Source organism: Canis lupus, chromosome 25 (genome assembly GCF_011100685.1).
Source record: "Canis lupus familiaris isolate Mischka breed German Shepherd chromosome 25, alternate assembly UU_Cfam_GSD_1.0, whole genome shotgun sequence".
Lineage (NCBI taxonomy): Eukaryota > Metazoa > Chordata > Mammalia > Carnivora > Canidae > Canis > Canis lupus.
The window spans coordinates 40,406,383-40,432,510 of record NC_049246.1 but is presented as its reverse complement, the minus strand read 5'-3'; the positions used below and the strand labels follow the sequence as shown (position 1 = coordinate 40,432,510).

The 26,128-nt window shown below is 45.1% G+C and overlaps 1 protein-coding gene across 8 annotated transcripts in view; it reads right to left on the bottom strand.

The window, feature by feature from the left end:
* AGFG1 (ArfGAP with FG repeats 1) overlaps positions 1 to 5,856 on the bottom strand; it is a 79,392-nt gene extending 73,536 nt beyond the window's left edge. For 5 of the 8 annotated variants that reach the window (XM_038574021.1, XM_038574022.1, XM_038574024.1 and 2 more), the window contains exon 1: positions 5,626 to 5,839. In XM_038574021.1, the coding sequence (XP_038429949.1) occupies positions 5,626 to 5,792 (167 nt within the window). In that variant the 5' untranslated portion in view covers positions 5,793 to 5,839. Of the gene's footprint in view, positions 1 to 1,843; positions 2,065 to 4,044; positions 4,068 to 5,625 lie in introns of those variants that run through there. The other 3 variants (XM_038574020.1, XM_038574025.1, XM_038574027.1) reach the window with 3 other exon arrangements.
* Positions 5,857 to 26,128: the final 20,272 nt, after the last annotated feature.

Sequence of the window (26,128 nt, the reverse complement as noted above, 5' to 3'; positions counted from 1 at the left end):
GCAGTATAGATGGAACAAATTCAAAACAGTAAGCACCAAATTCCCATTACACTCACAATACACAACAGCAGTTTCTGAATAGAATTCAAAGTTACGAAAACAGAAAGTTAAGAAAAACTAAGTTCCTTTAATTTCTTTTAAAAAGTTGGGGATTCCTGGGTGGCTCAGCGGTTTGGCTCCTGCCTTCCGCCCAGGGCGTGATCCTGGAGTCTGGGATCAAGTCCCACATCAGGCTCCCTGCATGGAGCCTGCTTCTCCCTCTCTCTGCCTGTGTCTATGCCTCTCTCTCTCTGTGTCTCTCGTGAATAAAAAAAAAAAAAAAAAAAAAAACTTTTAAAAATAATTTCTTTTAAAAAGTATAGCTATAAAGCAAAAATGAATGTACATCCATAATCTGCCCTGCTTTTAAACTCCAATGAAGTTAAAATCTACCATCTGAGTTCCCAAAATACAGAATTCAAAACAATTTACAAAAATTCACAGGAAACCTTTACACATTTTTTAATGGTAGAATCAACATTAGTTCTGGATCCCAACATCAACCAGGGTATCACAACAAAGCATTAAGAACGTGCACTAATTTTACAATTAAAGCTGGGGGGGGGAGGGAGTAATAACAGTACTTTCCTCATAAGATTTTTACTAAAATCACACCTGACACACAGCTAGCACTCAATAAATGTGATTAATAGTTATTATTTTTTCTATTTCAACAAATACTTTGTTATATCCCCGACACATGTCCTAATGCCAGGAACTTCATATTCGCTTAAAAAAAATTCTAGCCTTTATAATGAAGAAGTATCAAATAATTTTCCCACTTAACAGTAAATTAAAATGGTACTACATTTTCAAAATACCTTATCAAATATAGCCACTTTAAAGTACTTTAAAAATTTTTAAAAAGGAATTAAAGATATAAACCACTGCTACTGTAACCTCATGAGGTCCTGAATATTATAACGGAGCTCCAAAAGAGTATTTGATTCCGATCCATTCTAATGCTAGTAATTGTATAAAAACAAATGCAATGCCTTTTCATCTTTCAAGTTAAAGTTCTTACAATATTCACCATAAGTCAAAATGTACACAAAATAAAGTGCAAGTGTATAAACTTTAAATCCCCATTTTAAATACTCTGTCCACATAAAATAGCTGGTATTGAGACAAAGTGTTTCTTAAATTTTATTTATTTTATATAAACCCTCTCTAAAAAACTTGTGACTCATTTTTAAAGATGAACAATTCTTATTTACTGATTATACTGATGTTAACTAATATGGTCTAAAACTGGTCTTTAAATCAACTAAAAGTTCTTTAACCTGAAGGCAATGTTTTGTTGTTGGCTATCCATTCAAAATTTTAAGCATTTCTGTAGCTAGAACCAGAAAGAAAGTGACAAATTAATCTTACGATACCCCATTCTAGCTCAGTAATAGATAGTATAACTGCACCTACACTTAAAGTTTCACTATCTGAATTTAGTTATACACTCCGGATGAGCACCACACAGGCACATGACAGTGATTGGGAAAAAGATTTTCTGAGTCTAGTAATATAAACAATAAGATGCCTGTTCAATTTGCTTAAACAAAGATACTGCTAAATTAATGATAAAAGGCATGTGACTAATCTCTCCAATTTAGAATTCATAAGAGTAAACACCATTTACTGTATAGGAGCATTTTCTAAACAATCAAGTTTTCCCAATGGTAGCTAGAGGACTTATACTCTGTAAATCCACTGCTTAGCTTTACCCTCTCATATAGTATATGCTCAATAACCACTCAAATTGTACCATCTAATCCTCATATCAACCTTAAGCTATGCATTGTCTTCTTACCACAAAAGACACTGAGGCTGAAGAGATGGATCCAGGTCAATGGGCTCATGATGGCCTGGATTAATAAGTCCTAAGTCACAAAACTAGTGGCAGTGTCAGGATCGGATTTCAAACTTATATTCTTCCAAGCTACTATATTATCTGAATAGCAAATATATAATAGTTATTAAACTCAATAGTTACTTCATTCTTCTCAAATTATTTTCCTTTATTACTGCTTTTCAAGGACAGAAATCCTTGGGTGCCTGGGTAGTTCAGGAGGTTAAACCGTTAGGCATCTGCCTTCAGCTCAGGTCTTGCTGATCTCAGGGTCCTGGGATCAAGTCCCACAGCAGGCTCCCTGCTCAATGGGGGGTCTGTTTCTCCCTCTCACTCTCCCTTTGCGCTCTTCACGCCCCCCCCCCCCAGCTCTTTCTTTCATATAAATAAAATCTTTTAAAAAAACAAACAACAAGGACAGAAATCTTTAGGAGCAACTGTCCCTTCAATATTTCTGCAGTAGACATTTGATCCAGCATCTATTCCTTCCTTCCCAAGAATCCCAGATTTCTGATTTGAGAACTTTATTTGGCGATCTTTGTTGTTCCAATGAAGTCATTGTAGAATATGAGTCCAATCAGGGCACTGGTTCAAGGTAGCAGCTATATGACCTGAGCAAACTGCAGAACTTCCAGAAAAGTTGGGACACTGACATAAATTAAGGCAATATGCACCCCAGCAACTGGAAGCAGTCATCTCTGGATGAGAGAAATCTAGGCAACGTCGTTAAGCCATCGGAAAAAGCCTTTCGTAAAACAAATAGGTTTTGGGTCACATCTGAAAAATCCAACCTAACCTATTTTTTAAGGGTGCTTTCTCATTTCAATGTCTTTCACATTACTGTTCCCTACTCACGGTATATCCTTTCCTCCTTGTTAATATCTCCTATCTACTGGGCAGCTATTTCATAGTAGGCATCAAGTGAGATGTTGAACACATGTTATCACTAATACTGAAAATTAATCTATACCTAAAAAATCCACAAAGTAAATTTCATCCTCACTATTCATGGATGAGAAAATTCAAACTCAAGCTTGCAGACTGAGCTGTTCAATAGCACACAGCTTAACAAGCAGAGCCAGGATTCAAGACCAGGTTTATCTAGCTCACAAGTACTTGTTCTTTCAACTTGAAGCAGCCAGTCACATGGATCTTGTCTTTAAAGGAAGGTCTTTGCTCAGACATCAAGTCTTCTGTGAAGCTTTCTCTATCCATTTACATACTTCAGAGGTAGCTCATTTAGAGAAAAATATTACAATGTATCATCACTGTTTACATAGTCAGAAGGCAAGCTCTTTAAAGATAGTAGGATCCAAGGTACACCAGTGCCTCCCACAATGTATGACATAGGCCAAGCAAGCAATAAACATTTGTAAAATCACCAGTGAATGAAGATATTAAGTCCTGTCTATTACAGATTAAACTCCTTAAAATAAACAATTGTCATTATACTAAGATATCCTTTTACATAGAATGTTTCAGAAATGTGGGTTTTAGGAAGAAATTCGTAAATATTTCTTAATCTTATACATTTGCTGTATAGGCTAAACGTCACCCTGAAGAATCACAGAGAAATGTCAAAAATTCAAAACAGTAGCTATGTACATTTTTTTCAAACCAAGTATTTCATAGGTACCAAAAGACCTTGTTTTTAGGATACATTTATTATGCATATAATAAAAATCAAATACACTTAAAACAGTGGTCTGTTGGTTTCATTTTAGAACCAAAGTTGCCTAATCCGTGGCACTTAACTTCATATGGAAGTGTAAAGCAGGAACCAGAAAATCTCCTAGATCCGACTCATTTCTATGATTCTGTTGTGACTCAGTAATTTATTTATTTATTTTTTAATATTTTTTTTTTAATTTTTATTTATTTGTGATAGTCACAGAGAGAGAGAGAGAGAATGAGGCAGAGACACAGGCAGAGGGAGAAGCAGGCTCCATGCACCGGGAGCCCGACGTGGGATTCGATCCCGGGTCTCCAGGATCGCGCCCTGGGCCAAAGGCAGGCGCCAAACCGCTGCGCCACCCAGGGATCCCTGTTGTGACTCAGTAATAACACTAATTGTCAGCTTCTCAGAGTGCTTCCCTGACTAGGATCTGAGAGTAACCTCTCAACAAGGGCTCTCCTATCCTACTATCCTAGCTCATACTTACCCGGACATTTTTCTCATTTACTTATGTATTATCACCTCCCCTAGTACAACGTAAGCACCAAAGGAGCAGAGATTTTCCTGTATCCATCAGCACACCCCAAGGCTTCACACAGAAGGCACCCAGTACATGTGTGTTGAAGAAACAACATTCGCCAAAGACTAATAACGCCTTGTTGCCCAACATGAAGAGAATAAATAAATAAATAAATAAATAAATAATAAATAAATAAATAAATAAATAAATAAGCAAGCAAGCAAGCAAGCAAGCAAGCAAGCAAGCAGATCATGCACTGCCGGGCACGTCCTGCATTTTCCAAATAGGAGTTTTCTAATACATTATGTACTCTGTCTCAGGATTAATCTGACAACGGATTTTTTTTTTTTTAAGGGCGGGGGAGGATATAATGGCTAAATTACTTTATTTGAAAGGAATATCACAGAGGAAAGAGCCCAAAAGTCGCTGTTTTGGTCTAACACACGCTTCAGGGATATTTAGTGAACCGCTTCGAATACGGGAGAATCAGTACGGAAAAGCAACTTATCCGTTCCCAAACCATCTACAAATTTCTTCCTAAAACCCACATTTCTGAAACATTCTATGTAAAAGGCTATCTTAGTATGGGGCGATTTCACAGTCGCGCTGTCAAACAAACCCTTGGCGGAGTCTGCGCGCACAGCAAAGGGGGAAACACAGCATCCCGGGGCAGCGGGTCCCCGACAGGGCTGTGTTCCCACCGCCTGTGCCCGTTCGCCGCGCACCGCCGGGCCGGGGAGCTGTCGCCCCTGCCGAGAAGTCTTAGCGGCCGTCGCCACCAGCGAGCGGACAATGACACAGCTTCGGGCCAACCTCTCCTTCCCACTGAAACTTTCCCCGAAACTCAAAGGACGTCTCTTTGGACCCTACGAGCTAAAACCCCGCAGGGCCTCCACGTCTGCTCCTCGGCCTGCCTCGGTCGCCAGGAAGCCTCATCCCAACTTTCCACCCACCCCCCCCCCCGTCCCCCGCCCCGGGATTCAAACCGCGGCCACCAAGACATTTCAATCCCCCGCTAGTCCCCGAAGTGCACGCGCTCTCCCAGTGACCTAGGTGCTGCCGACCCGAGGGAGGAGGGGGATGGGAGTTAAAATAAGGAAAAAGACAAAAAGAAAAAAAAAAAAAAAAAAAAAAAGAGCCCCGGCTACGCGTCCCTGTTCCTCCCCCCTCCAGCTCCGCCGTCCCCCGGGCGCCCGGCAGGTGCCTCGCTGGGGACCCCCCCGCCCCCCGCGGCCCAGCCTCGCCCCGCTCCCTCCGCGCCAGCCCCGCCGGAGAGGAGCCGAGGCCCGGGGGAGGCGGCGCCGGGGCCCCGCGGGGACCAGCGATGCTCGCCGCGCCGCCTCCGCCCACGCCCCGCCCGCTCCGCGCCGGGCCCCCCGCACCCCGGCCCGCCGGCCTCCGCCGCCCCTGCCCGCGAGCCCGCGCCCCAACGGCCGCCGCGGCCCGAGCGCGCGCCCCCGCCCCGCCCGCCCCGCCGGCCCCGCCGGCCCCGGGCAGGGCCCCCGCCCGCCGCCCGCCGCCCGCCGCCCCCACCCGCCCCGCACTCACAGGCTGCCCGAGCAGGACGTGCACACGAACGAGCCGACCGTCATGTTCACGTAGGTGGGGCCGCGCTGGTCGCAGTCGAAGCACTTTCGGTTGTGCGGGAGGCCGGTCATGTCCCGCAGCATCTTCAGGTGCTTCTCCTCCTGCTTCCGCTTGGCGCTGGCCGCCATGGCCGCGGCGCCCGGGGCCGGGAGGCCGGCAGGGCCGGGAGCGGGAGCGGGAGCGAGAGCCGGAGCCGGAGCCGGAGCGGGAGCCGGAGCGGGAGCCGCAGCCGGAGCCGCAGCCGGAGCCGCAGCCCGAGCCGGGGGCCCGCGCTCCCACGGGCCGCCCTGGCCGCGGCCGCCGCCTTCCGTCAGCGCGCGCCGCCCGCGCCGGGACCCCCCCCGCCGCCTCGGCTCCACTCGGCTGCGCTGGGCGCGGCGCGGACGCTGCGGGGCGCGGGCGGACGGGCCGCACCAACCTGCCGGGCCGGGACAACCGCCGCCGCCGCCGCCACCTTCCCGACTCCTCCGGAGGGGGACAGAGGAGGAAGGGGCACGGCAAGAGGAGGCCCGCCCCGGGCGGCCCGAGGCCAAGTGGCGGCCGGCGCCCCCTGCCGGCCAGGAGGAGCGCGCTCCAGCGGCCGCGCCGAGGCCCGGCCTGGAGCGGGGGCAAAGGAGCAAGGATGCAAAGGCGAGGGATGCGGGCGGGCGGGCGGGCGACGGCGCCGCTGTGGTATCGCACGGCTCGCGCAGCACCCGACTCGCCCGACTCAACCTCGTCCCCTGCTCCCAGATCCCCACCCACCGCGCCCTAAAAGGGGCCCTCTCCTCCGGAGCCCGGCCTGCCTCTCTCACCACCCTGGCCTTCCTTGGCACCTGCACACTCCCCACCCCCCATCCCCACCTACCCCCCCCCCCCACACACACACACACACAAGCTCCCTTCTGACCTTCTGACCCAGGCCCCTTGCCCTGATGTTCTCTCTCTCTCTCTCTCTCTCTCTCTGAAGGTTTCTAGACCCTGCCAATATCCACATTTTGGACTTGATTGTTTTGGGGGTTTTCTTTTTCTTTTTTTTTCCTTTTTTTTTTTTCTTTCTTTTTTTCTTTTTTTTTTTTTTTTTTTTGGTGTGGGGATATAGCATTGAGGGATGTTGCACACAATCCCTAGCCTTTAGCCACCAGATGCCAGAACAATTCAAACCTTCCTCAAAGCACTCCCCCCCCCCCCCCCACCCAGCCCCTGTGCCACATGTGGAGACATGATAGATGGATATGTGGTCAATACATTCGGGCACTTCCTTCAGCCCAACCAACGTATTTAAAGAGTTGCCATCCACCTTGCTGAAAGCAGCCCTCCATGAAATCCCTGCGTTGGGTTTTCTTCGTAGTTCTAGTTGTTCGAAATCCTCCTTCTTATGTAGGGTTGTCTGAGTGTTGTCTGGGATCCACCCCCCAACCCCCGCTGGACTCCAAACAGCTTAGCCCCAGCATGTTCTTTACCATTCCACCCTCTGCCCCTCCCAGAGCTGGAAGCGAGGCGTTCAGTGTCTCATTTAATCTCTGCAAGATCCCTTTGGGGTAAGCATTACTATTCTTTCCATTCTCCTAAGTCTGGAAGCTGAAGCCCTGGGGGGGGGGGGATTTAAATTCAGTAAATTTACTTTATTATGAAAGTAAATTTCATACATACTGGAAAACTGAGATTCCAACCCAGACAGACCATAGAACCCAAATCTCTTCATCACTCTAAGCAAACACAGCCAGCAGGATGTTAGAAAGCATCCCTGCCCCTCATGTCCCAAAGGAGTACAGGGAGACCTGGAGAGCTGAAGTCCCAAGATCGCTCAGCTGGGGAGTGGGAAGGCAAGATTCGAACCCACATTTCCTAATCTCCAAGGCCAAGCCTTAGACCTCCCATGAAAGTGAAGGGATGAATCGCCCAAGAGGGACTTCATGTTAGTATAATACTATCAACAATAGCTAAATATTACAAGAAAGTGATCAACAGGTTTTGGATTGGTCAATAGATTTATTTTTGAATTTTCTTTTAAGGAATATATTGAACTCCCATGAGACCATGGCCCACCTTCAATAATTATCAGCTAATGGCTAATGTGCTTCCTACCCTCCCCATCCTCCCATCCCTCCTTCTATTATTTTGAAGCAGATTGCAGATAGCATACCATTCACCTGCACACATGTTACTTTGCGTTGCTAAAAAAAATAATTTTTAACTGAACCATGATACCATAATGGTATCAACTAAAAAATTAATAACTAAAAAATTAATAATTCCTTAAAATCATGAAATATCCCATCAAGCGTTGAAGTTTCTCACTGATGTTTAAAAAAGATTTTTACAGCTTATTTTAATCCATACATTGTCGTTGGGTAATATATGGGTTATAAAGTCTATGCATTTCCCCTCTATCTCCTTTGCCTCTTGTAATTCTGTTTTTGTTTTTTGTTTTGTTTTGTTTTGTTTTTGGAACTGGGTCCTTTGCCATGTTGCTTCTCACTCCTTATGTTATTTAACACCTTTACCTTTTCTAAAAATTTGTGGTTGTGTCTAGTTCACTTGTTTCCAGTTCAATATTTTTTTGTTCTTGGCAAAATATGATGTCTTTGTGTGCTTCCAAATCAGGCGGCACATGAGGGTAGGAGTGCGAAGGGGGTCCTTTCTCCCTTTTTACGATATTAGCAGCCATTGATGATTAATGTCTAGATTCCTTGGTTTATTAAGGGTTACACAGAGGTGATAATCTAGCTCTGTCATTCCTTCCCCATTTGTCAGTGGCAATGTTTCCATAAAGATGAACTGCATCTCAGCTACTATCTGGCACAGTTTATGTCAGAAAGACAGGGTAAATGTTAGATTCTTTTCCTTTATTCCCAAATTTTCCAGAGAACATATTGGTTTCCTATCACCTTGCAGTGGTGATCAATATTTTTGTCAATGTCATTACAGACTCCAGAAATTAAATACAGTTGACATATTTTGTCTCCTCGGTGCTCACATTGTTTTCTCACTGGCCTTTGGGAGCCTCTTAAAGTTGGCTCTTGAGTCTTTTGGACAAGACCCTTGACCTAAGGTCATCTGGAGTGCCATGACAGCAGGGCCCTGCGCTGTTTAGATGACAGCCCTGGAATGTCCAAACCTGGACTGATCAAAACAGAGGCTTACTTAGCAGCCCCTGTCCAGATAAATATAAGACACGCAGCAGACTCTTACTCATCACCCACAAACGTGCTTAACCCACAGCCAATGGCTTGTTTCTATGTTTGTGATGCTCCCTTGTCACTTGTATGTTTTCTGGTTGCTCATCTTTCCATGGTTTGTCATCTGATAAATGCCAAAATCAGAAGGCGTGGCTGCAGCACCTTGTACAAACAGTTTAATACGCGGTTGTTTCATTATCGTGTTGTTTAGAGAAGCAGGAGAAGGTATTTCCAGAGTATCCATCTGTAGGAAGGTGGAGTTCAGGTGACGTCCAAAATATTTCCTACATGTAAAGCTGAAAGTCCATATGGCGGGCTGAATTTTGGCCTTTTCGTACTCTGTGTAATATCAAAGCAGGTTTCTACTTTTAAAAATCCCAACGGAGGTTTGCAGTATGTCAGGACACACTATTTATTTACTGAAATTTCCTTATCCCTCACATGAACGCGCAAGGAGGTATCATTATCGTCACTTTATATAGGAGGAAACTGAGAGTCTGAAAAGCCGGCTTGCCCAAGGCCACGCTGGAAATGAAGCAATAGGTTGGGATTCAAACCCACGTCGGGCTGCACCTCACCGGGCTGCACCTCACCAGCTTCTACTTCCAGTAACTGAATCCTGGCCCTGCTTATGAAGCAGAAATTACCTTCAGAGATGTTAGCACTGCAGCCAAAGTGATCTTTCAAAATGCTAATGTGACTCAGACATCCCCAGTCTCCTCCCTGCCCCCCCCCTTAAAGCCTTTCAGTGACTTCCCACTGCTCTGAGGCTGAAAGAAAAGCCCTTTGAAAGCGGCCTCCTTCTTGCAGACCATGCTAGCCCTCCCCATCCTGCCCCAGCTCCAATGTGCCCCAGGCATGACCCTAAATCTCCACCACCCTGCTCCAGCCCTACTCCCTTCTCAGGGTTTCATATTCCCTTCTGTCCCACCTCAGGGCCTTTGCACATGCATTGTTGCTTCCAAAAAGAGTCTCCCTCTCTTTTCCTTCTCATCCCTTAGATCCAGCTCAATATCTGGTTTTCAGAGATCCTTCTCTGTCCCTCCTAGTTAAGCCAAACCCCATAGTAGGTGCTCATAGTAGCATGTACCTCTCCTTTAGAGCACATGCTGCTGTGGCTATTTACAGTGCTTTGTGATTTCCAGTTAGGGTCCCTAGCCCCCCCACTACATAGTGGACTTCACTCAGGAGGGGCTTAGGTCTACGTTTGCTCACCATTACTCCTCCAGTACTTAGCATGGAGCCTGGCTCTTAGAAGGGACTCAGTAAATATTGGTTGAATGAATAAATTAATACAGCAGTGGGGAGCCAGAGAATAAAGCGTCCTTCAGTCTTATGCAGTGGGTTCTGCACTCTGTTTATCACTGTCTCTGCTGTTTTGGCTCCCAGAATGATTACAGCTCTGTCCAAGCTACTATAGTTTTGTTAAAGAACTTGCAAATTCTGAAATCAAACCTCTTGACGGTAAGAATCTAAAACCTGACTTGCTTAGAGGCTCCTGCCTGTCTTATCACCAAGGGTGACTCAGAAAATATCCTGAACAAACCCTGGCTTTGGAGAGGCCCCAAGGAGCCAGCAACGGAGCTGCCAACTCATCCTAGGCTACCCCACCCTCGGCGCCTGGAGGCGAGGCCCAGAAAGGAGGCCCTTCGGTGTCTTACCAGACAGCAAAGCAGGACAAGCAATAACAAGTATGGTAGGATAACTAGAAGTGGCTTCCTTGCCCAGAGCATCGGAGTGGGGAGGGGAGGGCTCCCCATTCAAGAAGAACTCAAATTTAGACTTAACAATAATCTCTAACTGAGCTACCCATAGGGTCAAGGAGAACCACCAACATAATAGAAGATCCTGGCAGGCACGCATGCATGTCCCATGTGATCCTTGCCACCTGCATGCAGCAGGCCCTAAAATCATACTTTTTTTTTTCCAGATTTTTATTTAAATTCTAGTTAGTTAACATATGGTGTAATACTGGTTTCAGGAGTAGAATACAGTGATTCATCACTTACATACAACACCCAGTGCTCATCATAACAAGTGCCCTCCTTAATCCCCAGCACCCATCTAGCTCTATTCATACTTTTAACAAGTCCTGGATTTACTTTGTGGATAACACCATTCACTTGTTTTCTTGGGTTGCTTGGGTATTAAAAGGTCTGATTTGTTAAGTATAATTATTTTTAAGCATATCACAGTTTTTGTGGCCCCATTTAGACATCTTTTCATGTTCTAATATACTGGGAGCCTTGAAAACACTGAAGTGGCATAAACCCTCTCTGAGATGAGTGCCACGTCCCCCCCACTCCCCACCTCCCTGCCCAGCCCCAGCTTGAAGCTCTGACCTTTCAGAAGCTCCCGCTCCTCCCCCAGACACCCAGTTTCGGGCTGGTGAGCCTGGTCTGTTGGAGAACCTCGATCCTACATTCTTAGGGTCCTCATATCTTCCGTTCCTTTAGAACCCCCTGATGCGCCAAGGCGATTTCGATTAGCAGAGGAGCTACTGGACAACAGTGACCATTTACAATCTAGGAAAACTGGACCTGGGGGTTTTCCCTTTTCATTGACAACTTCCCTCCTTTCCAGGTTCTGGCCCTAAAACAAATGCTACTTTTTATGGCCCATTTACACAGTGTAAAAGGCCAAGTGATGGTGGCCTCATTAATTCCCCTAGGCCCCCGGGTTTCATAGAATGAATAATCATAGGGCCTATGTATGAAGCACCGTGGAACAATATTCAACTCAATTTTTTCCCCATTCTTCTGTTGATAGCGCCTTCCTTTAGCTGTGGTTTGATTATTTTTAACCTCGCTTGCTGATGCGCTTTTTAATTTGCAAGAAGCAGTGAGATAGAAAAGGAAGAGGGGAAAAAACCTACAGAAGACAGGCAGTCAGTGCACACTTCCTGGAAACATCAGTGTGGTTTCTGGGTAGTCTCTGCAGAGAGCGCCAAGAAACTAGACACCTGAAGGATCCATGTCCCTCAGCACCAGACAGTCGCCTGGCTTCCTTCTCCCTAAAGACAGCCAGGATAAACAAAGAGGCTGCTGAAGCTGCCCCCACAGCATCCCAGTTGCTGAAGACCTTCTCTTCTGCTGGGATTCCTTTCACTGTGTCCTTCATGAGCTTTGTCTCACCAGCCAAACTCTGCTCAGAGAGCAGGGATCCAGTCATAACCTGTGTCTCGAGTTTGCCAGGCCATGGAAGGAACATGCCAGTTGGTTGACTGATTCAATCCCAGGCCATTCTAGAAGCCCAGAATAATTGCAACTAGACTTCAGTTATCCATTTATCAGAAAGGCATTTTCTGGACTTTGGAGGGAAACCAAAAAGACTTTTCAGCCTTCATTCATTCATTCATTCATGCATGCATGCATGCATGCATTCACTAAATATCCAGTGGGCACCTACCATCTGCCAGTCACTGTGCTAGACCCTGGGGGATTCCGCAACAAACAGGTCAGAAGTCCCGACCCTCCTGGAGCCCATGCCCCCACAAGAGGGAGAGCAAACAATAAACACATTAGTAGAAATGGACCAGGTGGTGCCAAGTGCTCTGATGGAAAATGAAGCAGAGTAAGGGAGGGCATGTGAAAGGAGGTGGTGAGGGCAGGCCCAGGGGCAGGTGACACGGGACAATTCTGGGACTTGGGAATGTCAGAAATCATAGGCCAAATGGCCTGTTACAGACGCTCTGCAACTGCGCAGCTTCCCTTCCTCAGACTGTGCCAGGATCAGAAATCCTGAGCCGCCCTGCGCCAGTGGCCTCTGGAGACCTGGAATCATCTTCTTCAGAAGCCAAGGGAGAGAGAAAAGGTCCCTGCGTCTGCAGCAGCAAGAGTCTCAGGGTAAGAAATGCTCCATTCACGTCGTCAATGGAACGTTGTTCTTGCCCATTACTGAGGACAGAAAGGGGACCTTCCCTTCTGGTTCAGGGGAAAGAAAGAGGCCCCTGTGGGGAGAGAAACCTGCTCTAGTTATCAGAAAAGAAACACCAGCGGGGCCTCTGGGACTTAGAGCCCTCCGTTTTGATGGGGTCAGATGGAGACATTTCAAAAGTGGGTCTCTAAAAAGACTCCTCTTCCTTTGCTATTTCTCACCTGAGGCTGGCAGATGGGTAATAGCTCCTTGTACACCAGGGGGTGAACTGAACACAAAGGAACTCTCTGGAGCCCGGCTGAATGATGTCAGCATCACACCTCACCTCCAGAAGGGAAGCGATTGCACAGAATTCCACTGGTGATATCTCAGTAATGATGACTAACATTTCCTGGCCCCAAGCAGTAAGCCCTACGCAGAGCATGCGCTGCAGAGTAACCGCAGGAATCCTCACACACAGCCTTTGGCAGGTACCTTTCATTGTCATGCCCATTTTACAGATGAAGAAACTAAGGACCCGCCCCCAAGTTAAGGACCTTGCCGAGTTAAGGACCTTGCCAACGGCATACAGCTGGGAAGTGATGCAGCTGGGATTTGCAGGTTGGCGGTTTAACTCCAGAGCCCATGACTCAGCCTCCAGGGTCAGCACCACATCATCTTGTGGGATGCTCTTGTCAATCAAACCCGTTCCTACAGGAGAGCAGGAAAAGCCAGGAGGTATGTACGCTTTCCTGCTCTCGATCTGGCCCCTGAGGGTACAAACAGCCTGACCGTCACTAGGCTGCTTTAGCCTGTGGTTTCTTGCCCTATGGGGAGGTTGCCTTCCCCCCGCCCCCCACCCCCTAGAGCTTCAGGCTGTGCACTTGAAGGACCTGTCTTCGCTCAAGAAGTTATTTAGGTGAGGGAAATTACCCAAAAAGCCACACACACCAAGCTCCCACAGTAAAAATGTCCTGAATGTTCATTTAGGTCATGGTTGCCAGACAGATTTGTCCTCACTGAGTATGCGTGGCGCCAGAGAGCAGAGTCCACTGTGGAGGTTGTGGGAGCCCCTGGAGCAAGTTTACCTAGCCGTTTTTATCATAGGATAACCTACCACTTTATTATTAGTCATCATCCCAGCCCTGGGGCTACTGATGATTCAGAAGGTTGAAGTGAAGACTGAATGAGGTGCTCTACCCAGCACAGCACCTGGCAGTTCTGTAAACCCTACCGTCCTTCTTCTTCTTATCTTGAATATGCCTACTAATTCCCTTTCCTTCATTCGCTGTGTGTTGCTTGTTTAAGGTACCAAGTCAACCACAGCTGCAGCTTAGCAGCAATTTGCTAGAAGCTGCTCTAAGTGAGCCCCCCCATCCCCCTAGATGTGTGGCTACTCTTCAACCCGTACCACGTCACACTCTGGTTGGTGGAAATCACGTGTGGTCTGTAAGGGCAGTCGGTGATGTGCATGAACAACGGCGTCTTGCTCAGCCCACACTGGCGCTTCATCTGTTCTGAGTAAGTGTCTGGCCATATCTGGTCAAATAGATTCTGCAGATGACATGTTCCAAGCACACCTAACCATAGAAGCTACGCGCGCATTCATTGCTGTTCTATTTGGAGGGGAGAGAGAGCATGCCTGTCTGTGTGTGTTTAGGAAGTGGTGAGAAGTTTCTTGAAGCAGGCCTACATCTCCTCTGTGTGCCTTACACAGGACGGCAGGGCAGTTATGAGCACGGTTTCTGGGTCAGACTGTCTGGATCCCAATCCCAGGTTTCCCCCTGGAAGCTTGAGCAAGTAACTTCACCTTTCTGTGCCTCTGTTTTCTCACCTGTAAAATGGGAATGATAGTATCACCTACTTTATAAGATTTCTATGAGGATTAAGTGATTTAATATGTAAAAGCACTTGAAACAGTGTCTGGCAGATAGTAAGCACTCTACAGGGGTTACGTATCATTATTATATTCCCTTCGCCTCCCATCAATCACTTCACCTACAATTCAGCCAACGTAAGCAAGCAAATGTGTGTGTGTGTGTGTACACATATGTACTGGCTTCCTAGAACATTCTTTTTTGTGATTGTTTCATTTGTTTTTTTAATATCCTAAGTACTACAGGAGTACAATCTCTCTCTCTTTTTTTTTAAACTTCAAACAATGCTTGTGTGGTGAGTTAAGTAGTGTCCTCCATTCACCTGGAACCTCAGGATGTGATCTTATTTAGAAATAGGGTCTATCAGGATGCCTGAGTGGTTCAGCGGTTGAGTGTCTGCCTTTGATTCAGGGCACAATCCTGGCCCAGGGATCAAATCCCACATCAGAGCCTGCTTCTCCCTCTGCCTGTGCCTGTGCCTCTCTCTGTGTGTCTCTCATGAATGAATGGATAGAATCTTAAAAAGCAACAACAACAAAAAAAGAAATGGGGTCTATGAAGATGTTGAGGACTTCAAGATGAAATCATCCTAATTTAGAGTGGGCCCTAAATCCAATGACTGGTGCCTGTATAAGAAGACAAGAGAAGGGGTGCCTGGATGGCTCAGTTAGCTAAGCCTCTGACTCTGGATTTCAGCTCAGGTCATGCTCTCAAGGTCATGAGATTGAGCCCCACATCGAGCTTCATGCTCAGCATGGAGTCTGCTTCTCTCCTTCTCTCTCTCTCCCTCTACCCCTCCCCCAGCCCACTTGCTCTCTCTCACTCTCTCTCTCTCTCTAATATAAATAAATCTTGAAGAAGAAGAAGGAGGAGCAAGAGGAGGAGAGAGGAGAGAGGACACACAGGGAAGAAGGCCATGTGACAATGGAGGCAGACATGGGGGGGGGGGATGCTGTCATGAGCCAGGGAACACCTGGGACCACCAGAAACTGGAAGATGCAAGGGAAGATTCTTCCGTAGAGCCTTTGGAGGGAACAGGGCCCTGCTGACACCTTGATTTTGAGCTCCTAGCCTCCAGATCTGTGAAAGAATAAATTCCAGTTGTTTTCAGCCACGTAGCTTGTGAAACTAGCAGCCCTAAGAACGAATACAGTCAGTAAAACCAAAGTTCCCCTGGACCACAGCCAGGACAAGGTCTGCCGCCACTGCCTGTTCCTGGGTGCCTCGGGGACTGTGTCCTGTCTCCCAAGAATACTGCCTCTGATTCGTGACCTTAAAAGACAAGGAGATCCTCTAGAACGATGTCTCCTCTTTTCATAACTCAAGGCTTTCAGGGTAATTTTAACAATGCTACTTCCTCTTTCTCCCACAGGTTACGTTTTTGGTCTACCTCAGTCATTTTCTACAAAGTTGATTAATATAGGTCCTTTAATATTAAGATGGGTCTGTTCTCTGTAAGAACTGAAAGTTGCCCTTTGAGGAGTGCTTTGTCCCATCTTGCAGCTGTGAGCATGAGACACAGTGATCAATACAGAGGGAGGGATCTTTGATGCAACATTTCAAATGGAGAGAATATTAGATATCACCTCTGCCTGTGACTCTTACCAGCGTGGGGGTTACAGCTCCTTTTGATACAAGATGCCAACTCTCCATCTCTTTTTTTTTTTAATTTTTTTTTTTATTTATTTATTATAGTCACACAGAGAGAGAGAGAAGCAGAGACATAGGCAGAGGGAGAAGCAGGCTCCATGCACCGGGAGCCCGACGTGGGATTCGATCCCCGGTCTCCAGGATCACGCCCCGGGCCAAAGGCAGGCGCTAAACCGCTGTGCCACCCAGGGATCCCTCCATCTCTTAACTATGCACTGAACATATAAAATATGATCTCAGTCCTGCCCTTGTGCCTCGGTTAAAATCCCTCTTGTTTTACAGTTGAGGATCATCAGCCTCTGAAAGATAAAGAAAAAAAAAAAAAAAAAGGCCTCAAAGGAATCTGTGGCAGATCCAGGAAAAGAGCACAGGTTCTCCATGACCCACCATCTCATCTTTCTGTCTCTCAGTCTGAAGACCTCAGTTTGCCACCATAGGCGACAAACATGGGGAAGAGTCCGCCGAGGGAGAAGAAGCCCTGAATTGATGGAGTCAATGGCCAGAGCAAGGGGAGAGTCCAAGGTCTACAACCAGGTGGTGGCCAGGACACCACAATGGGTTCCCAGGACCTGGCATCCTCCACTCTCCACCGAGGCCAAGACAAAAGAAAAGAACTTTACATTAAAGTAACAAAGCCTTGGATAATGCAAGGAGAATTTATTTTACATAACAAATCTTTGCATTTCTGAAAGAAGTTTATATAATGTCCTCTGCAAACCTCTTAAAAATAGAATAGCACCTCATCTTTCTAAGATGATTTAAATGTAGACAAATACGAAGGCAAGAGGACGGGCTGGTCAGGAATGATAGCTACGTGGTCCGTGGGCACCGCTTGGTACCACGTCTATACCAATACCAGATGTGGCTTCAGAATCCTTCACCTCAGCTCTCCAGAAGTTACTCCCAGTAGGCAATGAGGTCTGCAACCTATTTGCCATCCTCTGGCTAAATGATCTTCCGACGTTGTTTCTAGTCTCCTGTGAGTAGATATTTCCCTCTACTCCCATTTAAACTTTCTGATGGCTTTACTTGGTTCAGCAGAGACCTAGAGCCCTCCCTTTTTAGGACAGGGATCTCTCTTAGGATTTCTTCTAACATCTGTGCTCCTACATTCTCAGTCATGTGAAAGAATGGAGAAGGCCCTAAAAATTCCTTTTTTTTCAAGATTTTATTTATTTATTCATGACAGACAGATAGAGAGAGAGAGAGAAAGAGAGAGAGACATAGGCAGAGGGAGAAGCAGGCTCCATGCAGGGAGCCTGATGTGGAACTCGATCCCGGGATTCCCAGATCACACCCTGAGCCAAAGGCAGATGCTCAACCGCTGAGCCACCCAGGAGTCCCGGGCCCTAAGAATTCTTGCTGACTTCCCCATGTTTGCCTGGGCTACAAACACAATTCCTTAGAAGTATCAAATTCACCCTTAACTATGGCCCTGAAGTCTTGAGTCTTGGTTTTTGATACTCTCTTTTGTAGCAGCACTCTCTCTCTCTCTCTTTCTTAAAAAAAAAACAAAACAAAAACAAAAACAAAAACAAAACCAGATCTCTCTCTCTTAAAAAACAAGAATGAAGAAGATAAGCTCCATGTATCCACTGGACATGGAGTTCAGATACATCGACTACCCCAGTGGTGGCTCCCTTTCTTGACACTGTTCTTGGCTTGCATCACTAAGCATTCCAGAACTACTTCTGCAACTTCCAACCCTGTGTTTGCCCCAGTGCCCCCTTTGACTTGATGATTTGTCTTCTGTGATATAACCATACGGCCCCCTCAGGGGACTACCGAGTCAACTTAAATGTTCCACCCAAGTGGGAGAAGCCACGTGCTAGGAACGTTGCAGCCAGTGTTGGGGAGAATGGCTGAGTTTTCCCTTCAAGACATGGAGAGCGCGAGAGAGGGGCTGGACAGGATGTGGTACTGTGTTTTGGGTCTTCTAACTCAAAGTCTTGATTAAAACAGTGTGAACCAAAGAGGTTTGCATACTTTCTGATAGGATTCCTGTTTCAGAAGTCATTTGTTTTTTTCCGTTTCCACACTCACCTTCCTCCACTGTCCATTTTCAACCCAGTGCTAGAGGGGTCTCTTTAAGCTTCCAGATCATATCCAGTTGCCAGTCAAAATCCTGTATTGCCCATCCCCCATCCCCACCTCTATTCCCCTGTCCGCATGGCTCCTCCTCTTCCTCTTTTTGCCCCAGCCCCTCTGACCTTGCCCACATCAGAAAGACACCAGGCTCCCACCTGGGGCCCTTACTCTTGCCCTTGCTTCTGCATTAAACTGAATATTGCTTGGCCAACTCCCTCACTTCTCTTGCTCCCAGTTTCTCCACAGAACCTGCCTGTTTGACCTGCCTGCACATATGCACACCCTAGCCTGCCATCCCCATGAGCCTACTCTCCTTTTTGTCTTTGTTTTTATTTCCCAGAGCACTTCTGAACTTCCTAGGTACTATATCATTCTTTCTTATTATGTTTACTGTTTATTATCTATCTCCCATGAGAATATAAGCTCCAAGAGGACAGGAAGCTCTTTCACCAATTTTCTTTTTCACTTATGTATTCCAAGGGCCATGAATTGTGCTAGGCACTTAAGAGGTTCTCAGTGAATATTTGATGCATAAATGGTTGAATGAATAAACCCATGAGTGAATAAAGCCCTTGTTCTGGGATGTATACTGGTTAGTAACAAAAACATCCCCTCCAAAAGGTTTCTAAAGTAAAGAAGTGGAGGGAAAAATCAACGTTGTAAAAAGGCTGAACACAAATAATAGCATTTACTCTTCTCCTTGATATATTACTCACTGGTGGTATCTACCTATCTTTATAGGAACAAAACTGACAAAATTTCCAGTGGGTAGTTTGTACAGTTTTTTTGTTTTTTGTTTTTTGTTTTTTTAACCGAAGAAGTTCCCACCAGATCTTGGGTCTTTGGGGCAAAAACCAAACTGTTGCCTAGATTGCTCTAATAGAACGTTAGGTTTCTCTTCATTGGATGGGAAGCAGAAATGTGCGTACAAGGAAGTGACTTAAAAGTCATAAATATTTTGCCCAAAGAAAGATGCTTTTGTGATTGAATGATGGAATAATTTATGCTAACTACCTTTCAGTGACTCTAATTTTGTATGCAGAGGTGAGCTCATGTAATGAGGAGCCAAAAAGCCTTAGCGAGACACACTCTGGACTGTTAATGAAATGCCAGGCCCAAGGGTAACTCTAAGGCGGTATAATGTATTATCATGTATTATCATGGAATAACCATCATCCCGTCCAATTAACTTTTGCAGATGAAGCAACCTTGAATCTAAATGCCAACAATATTGGGCTATATAAAGACATCATGATTCTCTTTGATACAAAGTCTGATGCCTGAGGCCCGGTGAAATTGTAAAACTCTGAATCTGTCTCACACAAAATGACAGTACAGACTAGATGTACTCAGAGGCCTTATGCTCCTTAAGGAAAATGTACGTTTGTGTAGCAGTTTGTGTTTTAACAACTAACCACTGTTTCTTGTTCCCTTCACTGTACTTTGCCGAAGTTCTTTACACAATCTAGATGCCGATGTGATTGATTAGACACGAACACCATGGCATTCTACTGTGCAGGCATAACAAACCTGTAAGTCTAACCTTTTAAAAAGCTATACGTAATTGCTAAGACTTGATGAGAGGGTACACTGGAGGAGAGCTTTCCAGATGAGTCTCTGGTGAAAGTCCAAGGTCAACAGCATTTTATGGACATAGCAGGGGTTAGCCTTGGATTCTTAGACTGGGTACCGTCCTAAGAAAACCCAGGCCCTATGTTGAAATCTGGCCCGGATTTGCAAAGTCTGGAACCCTCCTTCTTGCTGCCTCCAGAGTCAACAGGCTCCATGCCAGGCCATTCTCTGTGACCTCTCTGTGGCCACTGTGCCAAGCCTGAGCCCTCTGGCCTTTGCATCCTGAAGCTTCTCCATCACACACCATTTCTTTCTGACTGTTCCTCTTTCTCCTCTTTACATGGCTGCTTCTCAGGAGAGGAAGATTCTGAGATTTTTCTGTTCAACAACTCTGCTCCTGTACTGTTTGCTCTGTCCTTACTCCCCCTTCCCTCTTACCTCCCACCTGCCCCCTGGCCTGTCCTGTGCCAAGATTAGGAGCCGAATAAAGCTCAGGCACCTGGCCACTCAGGTGGTTAATGCTCTGCCCCCAACCATGTGTGGGACTTTGGGTTAGCCACCTCACTTCTCCATGCCCCGATTTCCTTGTTTGCAAAGTGGATGACAACTTTTATCCATGTTTTGGTGAGTCTTCAATGAGGTGGTCCATGTAAAGTGCTCTGAACAATGCAAGGCACATATTACCCATTGCTACCATTACCTGCAAATGCAGAAATGTATGTATCCTTCAATCCTCTGGCCAGATTGCAATCTTATATGAAGCCTTGTCAGATTTTTTCAACCAGAAATAATGGTTCTTGGTTCTTGTTTATTAATTTGAAGCCTCGAATACTAGCCTGGCCTTTTTCTTACACCCCTTGGAGTGGTAGCATTACTGAGCAACTAGATGTGTCGAGCCTAGGGCTCAATATTTCATGTGTATCATCTTATTTGGTTTTGAGAAGTAGATATTACTACTTTCATTTTCAGTCAGGGAAACCAACATCCACAAAAGTGAGATTCACAAAGCAAACATGACTAAACTCACATGTCTTCTCAACTTCATTTCTGGATTAACTGCCCTCCAATGGCAAGGTCAGCATCTCTTACTCACTTTCTCTGTCCCTCATGGAGAAGGTATTTAAACATCAAGTACTGTTGATTTGAAATGAATGTATGGTTCGGATACTGGACAGTCTGGTGGTATAAGAATTGGCATTTATCTCACATTGAAAAACATTCTGATGCATGTTCACGTGTTATTAAAATCTTGCAACAATTTTAGGAGATATGTATTATTGTTGCCTTGACTTCTCAAAAATGCAACTGGAGAAAGAGAGGTTAATTGGCTTTCCCCAAACCAAATTGCCAATAGTGGCAGAGCCAGGATGCCAATCCAGGTGTCCTTCCATGTGCTGCCCACTAGAACACCATTGCCTTTTCCCCAATACCATCTGAGATCCAACCGATGGCACAACCTTGGAGACAGAATAAATGTTACATGAATTTCAAATACTGCAAAAGTGGCAATGACCACAAATTGGCAGAAAACATGAAACAGTTTTGCCAGAGTTCAGCTCTTTAAAGGAGGAAGACAGAGTAACCCCATACCAAGCCAAGTTAAAGAAATCTCATTCTCATTCTGTGGGAAGAAATATTCAGCTCAAATAGTTCCTTTAATCCAATTATCAATTTATAGAAAGCAACAAGTCAATGGATTTAGGCACTCTACCTGTCGTACTTCCTAAGCCAAAGAATTCATTCCTAGAACATTCTTTCTCATCTTGCAGGAAGGTCAGGCATGGTGTCATTTCAACATCTCTCCTGCCATGGCACCCCTACAAACAGACTGGACTAGGTGACGTAATTGTTTCTATATTTCTAAATATGAATGAGCAGGTTGGTGTGTTATACAACAGAGAAAGAAAAAGAGTGGCTGTGTCTTTAGCAACATGCCCCATTTCAAGAAGCAGACCATGTTTACTAGGAAGTTTGTTCATCACAGATCTGTAGAAAGAAGGGTAGCAAAAATGCTGATGCATGTTTGCAAAGGGAACAATTGCAACATGAGTCCGGGGAGTTGAACTAAAACTGATATTTGCCTTTCTTCACCTGATGGGGTTGGAGGGGAGCTTGACCCCATTCTCTTGACCTCCAGGCTGATTTAATTAGGGTAGAACAGATTTCAACAAGGATAGGGTACCTACAGGGCCATATACTGCACAAGTTATATACTAAATGCAGTGCCCTCAGCCACATGGTATGAGAAATAGAGCAAGGAATCAGAGATAGAGCCTTCGCTGGAAGGATTTCGTGTATAATAGGAAAGGAAATGTAAATGACCTCAAAATGAGACAGAAAGTGAAGTGTCACCAGAATGGTGAGATAATATGAGAAGGCAGCTCAAAGGAAGGTGCAATTGCCCTGGTCTCAAAAGGATGAGGGATAGGAAAGTTCATGGAGGAGGTGGCAGTGAAGATGGACAGGCTTTTGAAGGCACTTGGCCCTGGAAAGAAATACCATCCCAGACAAGGGAAACAACCAAGACTAATGTTGAGAGAGGGAAAATCCGAGAGGCAGTCAGAGAATACAGAATTTCATTTGTTTGTAGAATAGGATGCTGGAGATGGGCAAGGTTTGGAGGGCACTCAGCCCTGGGAAGCAAGACCATCCCCGACAAGGGAAACAACCAAGACTAATGTTAGAGTGGGAAAATCCAAGAGGCAGACAGAGAATAGAGAATTTTATTTTTTGTAGATTTTTTAATAGTAAACTCTATTAATGAGGTTCAGTAAACATGGATGGGGGTGTTTTTCAAGAAAGGGAACCTCTTCTCAATTAACCAGTCCCTTGTCTGACCCTTTCTTACCTCTCCTAGCAGGAGAAGACATTTTAAGATGCATCAAGCTACATGGCTGGTGCAGCCAGTCGGCCACCCACTAGGAAGCATTTCATGGAATAACGTTTAGCTTTGACAACTGAAGACCTGCCTGTGGTTCATATAATATAAAAAGTTCTGCAAGCTACAGAGAAGACAGCAAAATCCATGCTCCCTTCTTCACAGAGCTTGCTAAGGCAGCTACTTGATTTTCAATGTTCAATTGCACATCAGCGGTACGTAATACTTGTACTGACACATCCATGCCTCGTACTTGACTTTACAATCCAGATGTGTTGAATCAACTTTTCTTATATCTGTGAACACCATCATGGAAAAAGAAAAGGTGGGGGGGAGAAAAGAAGAAAGAGAAAAACTGGTCCCGTGTCTCAATTTCTGCATTTCATAATTCAGCAGAATCGAGGAGGCATAGTGTGATCTCTCTCCCAAAAAGGAAAGAAGGTGTTTTACTGCCAAATTGAATATCTAGATTTGGCTGTGATTTTTAAGCCACCTGGTTGCATATTTCAAGATTTTTCCTTTTGCGACTGTATCTTAGCTCCATCTATATACGAATATGTGCCGGCCCTCACTACCATAAAAAGGCCAACTTTTACTGTGCCTCGAATCTCTAACATTTTCTGCCTTATGAGAAATGGACACTGCAATGTTGTGTTTGGCCCAGGCTACTAGAAAGAAAGAAAGAAAGAAAGAAAGAAAGAAAGAAAGAAAGAAAGAAAGAAAGAAAGAAAGAAGAAAAGAAAAGAAAAGAAAAGAAAAGGAAAGGAAAGGAAAGGAAAGAAAAGAAAAGAAAAGAAATCTTTCTTCAGGAGAATTTGACCCTGTTCCCATTGTTTTCTCAGCATGTTTTCAGCATCAGCACATTGATTATGCTGTCATTAGCCAGAATCCTGAGACAGGAAAAGATCTATTAGGTCATCAAAGCCCAGTCCTAAAGCAGGCTGATGTCCCCTGGGAGAGGCTGTGACACGCCGTCTTAGGCAAATGACCAAGGAACATGAGGAGGCATGTGCCATTTTACCCTGCTACAGTTTTTAATTTTTTTTCAAGTTTCTGAAATAACTCCCGGAGACTGTCCATAAAACAGTTACACTGCTCTATTTAGGTTAGAGGTTCTCAACGGAGAGCGATTCTGCACCCCCCACCCCACTCCCAGGAGATGTTTGGCAATATTTGGAGACATTTTTGGTTGTCAGGGCTTGGGGGGAGGAGAGGCTGCTACCGGCCTCTACTGGGTAGAGGCCAAGCGATGCTGCCGAACATCCCAGATTGCCTGAGGCAGCTCCCCCTCCACCACCACTAAGAATTATCAGGCCCCAAATGTCATTACTGCCAAGGTTGAGAAACTGGTCAAGGTCTTTTCCTATGCTTTTTTTTTTCTTTTTTCCTGCTGTCTAGCTGTTCACTCAGCCCCAAGCAAAGCAGATTCCTTGGCTTCATGGCTTCAAGGAATACACACTATTCTGAAATAAACCATTTTAAACATTTCCTACTAATCCTGGCTCTTAGTCCCAGCTTAAGCAAGTATTAAAAATCATACAGAGAAACAAAAGCATCTTCTCTAGTTGTTTCAAGAGACGGATGATTGAATTTCATAAGACTTCAAATCAGGTAATTGACTCTCAAGAGCCTCAAGGAAAAAGAAACCGTCACACATGCCTAAATTATCAGAGCTGTACCGTTCATCAGAAGCTTGTATTTTTGTTTCTCCATATTATTCGAGTGTATGCTTTGATAGGCAAAGTAGATCTTTAAAGTCAAAACCTTAAATGAAACCCTATTGGTAGCAAGCAAGTATCTCAGGAGTCTCCAAGAGATAACCCTATTGCCTGCCCTTACCCCAAATCATATCCAGCATTCATTCTCCTTTAGGAAGTAAAGAAAGGAAAAGAGACTATAAGCTAGGATGGAGCAGGAGCATAAAGACAAGGTAAGGAAAGGAAAGACTAAACAGAAAGGAGAGACATAACTGAAAGTTTTGTGTGTGCAGGTTTGGAAGGACCTTGGCAGCCCAAAGGTTCCTGGTTAGCTCTTCAACCTCCTGTAGATTTCAATCCTACAGGTCAGGAGAGGTTATAAAGAGAAAAAAAAAATGGATAAAACAATTTACTTAGGAACTGTTACCAAAATACTAGCATCAAAAAAGTAAGCACTATTATGAATACATTGGCTTGAGGTTATCATTTGTCATAATATTTTTGCTTGCTTCGAGTTTCTGGTTTGGGAAATCTAATTTGAGTTTATATTTTCAAAGACCAAAGAGTTGTTACAAATTCCACGTTAGCTCAGATGTTTTGGAAGTATGAGGAGCAAGCCAGATCCCCTGCAAATCCTTATGAAACTCTTCGGGCTCCAAAGCAGAATAAGCAGTGCCCACGTGAAGCATTAAAGCCCCTCCCTCTGTAACCCATTAAGGAGTCACTCTTTCCTTGAAATTATGCCTTGATTATGACAGCCTTCCCCCTCCCCCACCCCAAACAGAATCAAGGTTGGGCTTTTCTGCACTATTGGGCTAACTTGAATTAAAATCTGTCACTTGCATTCAGTTACAACTTTGTTAACATTTCCTAATGAACTGTGTCTGATCTTCGGGCATTTTCTGGGGTATTTGTGACAGTAGTGCAGCTAAGGCTTAGTGGAGACTCCTTGGTGATGTTTACTAATTTATTTTTTAATTCTGTTTTGTTTAAATTAAGTCAATTAACATACAGCGTATAATTCATTTTAGAGGTAGCGTTCAGGGGTTCATCAGTTGCATATAGTACCCCGTGCTCATCGCATCACGTGCCCTCCTTGATGCCTGTCACCCAGTTCACCCATCCCCCCATGTCCCCTCCAGCGACCCTCAGTTTGTTTCCTACAGTTAGAGGAGTCTCTTATGGTGATATTGAATACATGAGACATCTTCATAAAGGATAGAGTCTAGAATCTTAGTCCTTTATTGTTATTAAAAATCAGTTGCCTGCAATCCTCCTCTACTGAATGATGCTGCCCAGGATAATTCAAACCCGAATTCTTCACAGGGAAGACAATAGCAGGGATCATAAGGGAACCAAGAATCAAAAAATCCAGCCCCAACTTTCTCCATAAACTCACTTAATAAACACTTAAGTACACTTAATAAACTCTTTTCTTTCTGTTTTACTTAATTTCTACAAATTGCAATAGTCATTTAAGCTCATGGTGAATGGAAAAATGCCTACCTCACAGAGTGGTAGCGAAAGCAAAATTTCCTTTCCCTACCTGCCCAACCTCCAGCCTCATTGCTCAGAAACGGGCACTATTAATAGTTTCTCATGTGTTCTCCTAGAAATTTTCAGAGAGGAGAAGAGAGAAAAAAAAATGATTTTTTTCTGTGCCCCAATTCCTTGTCTCTCTCTCTC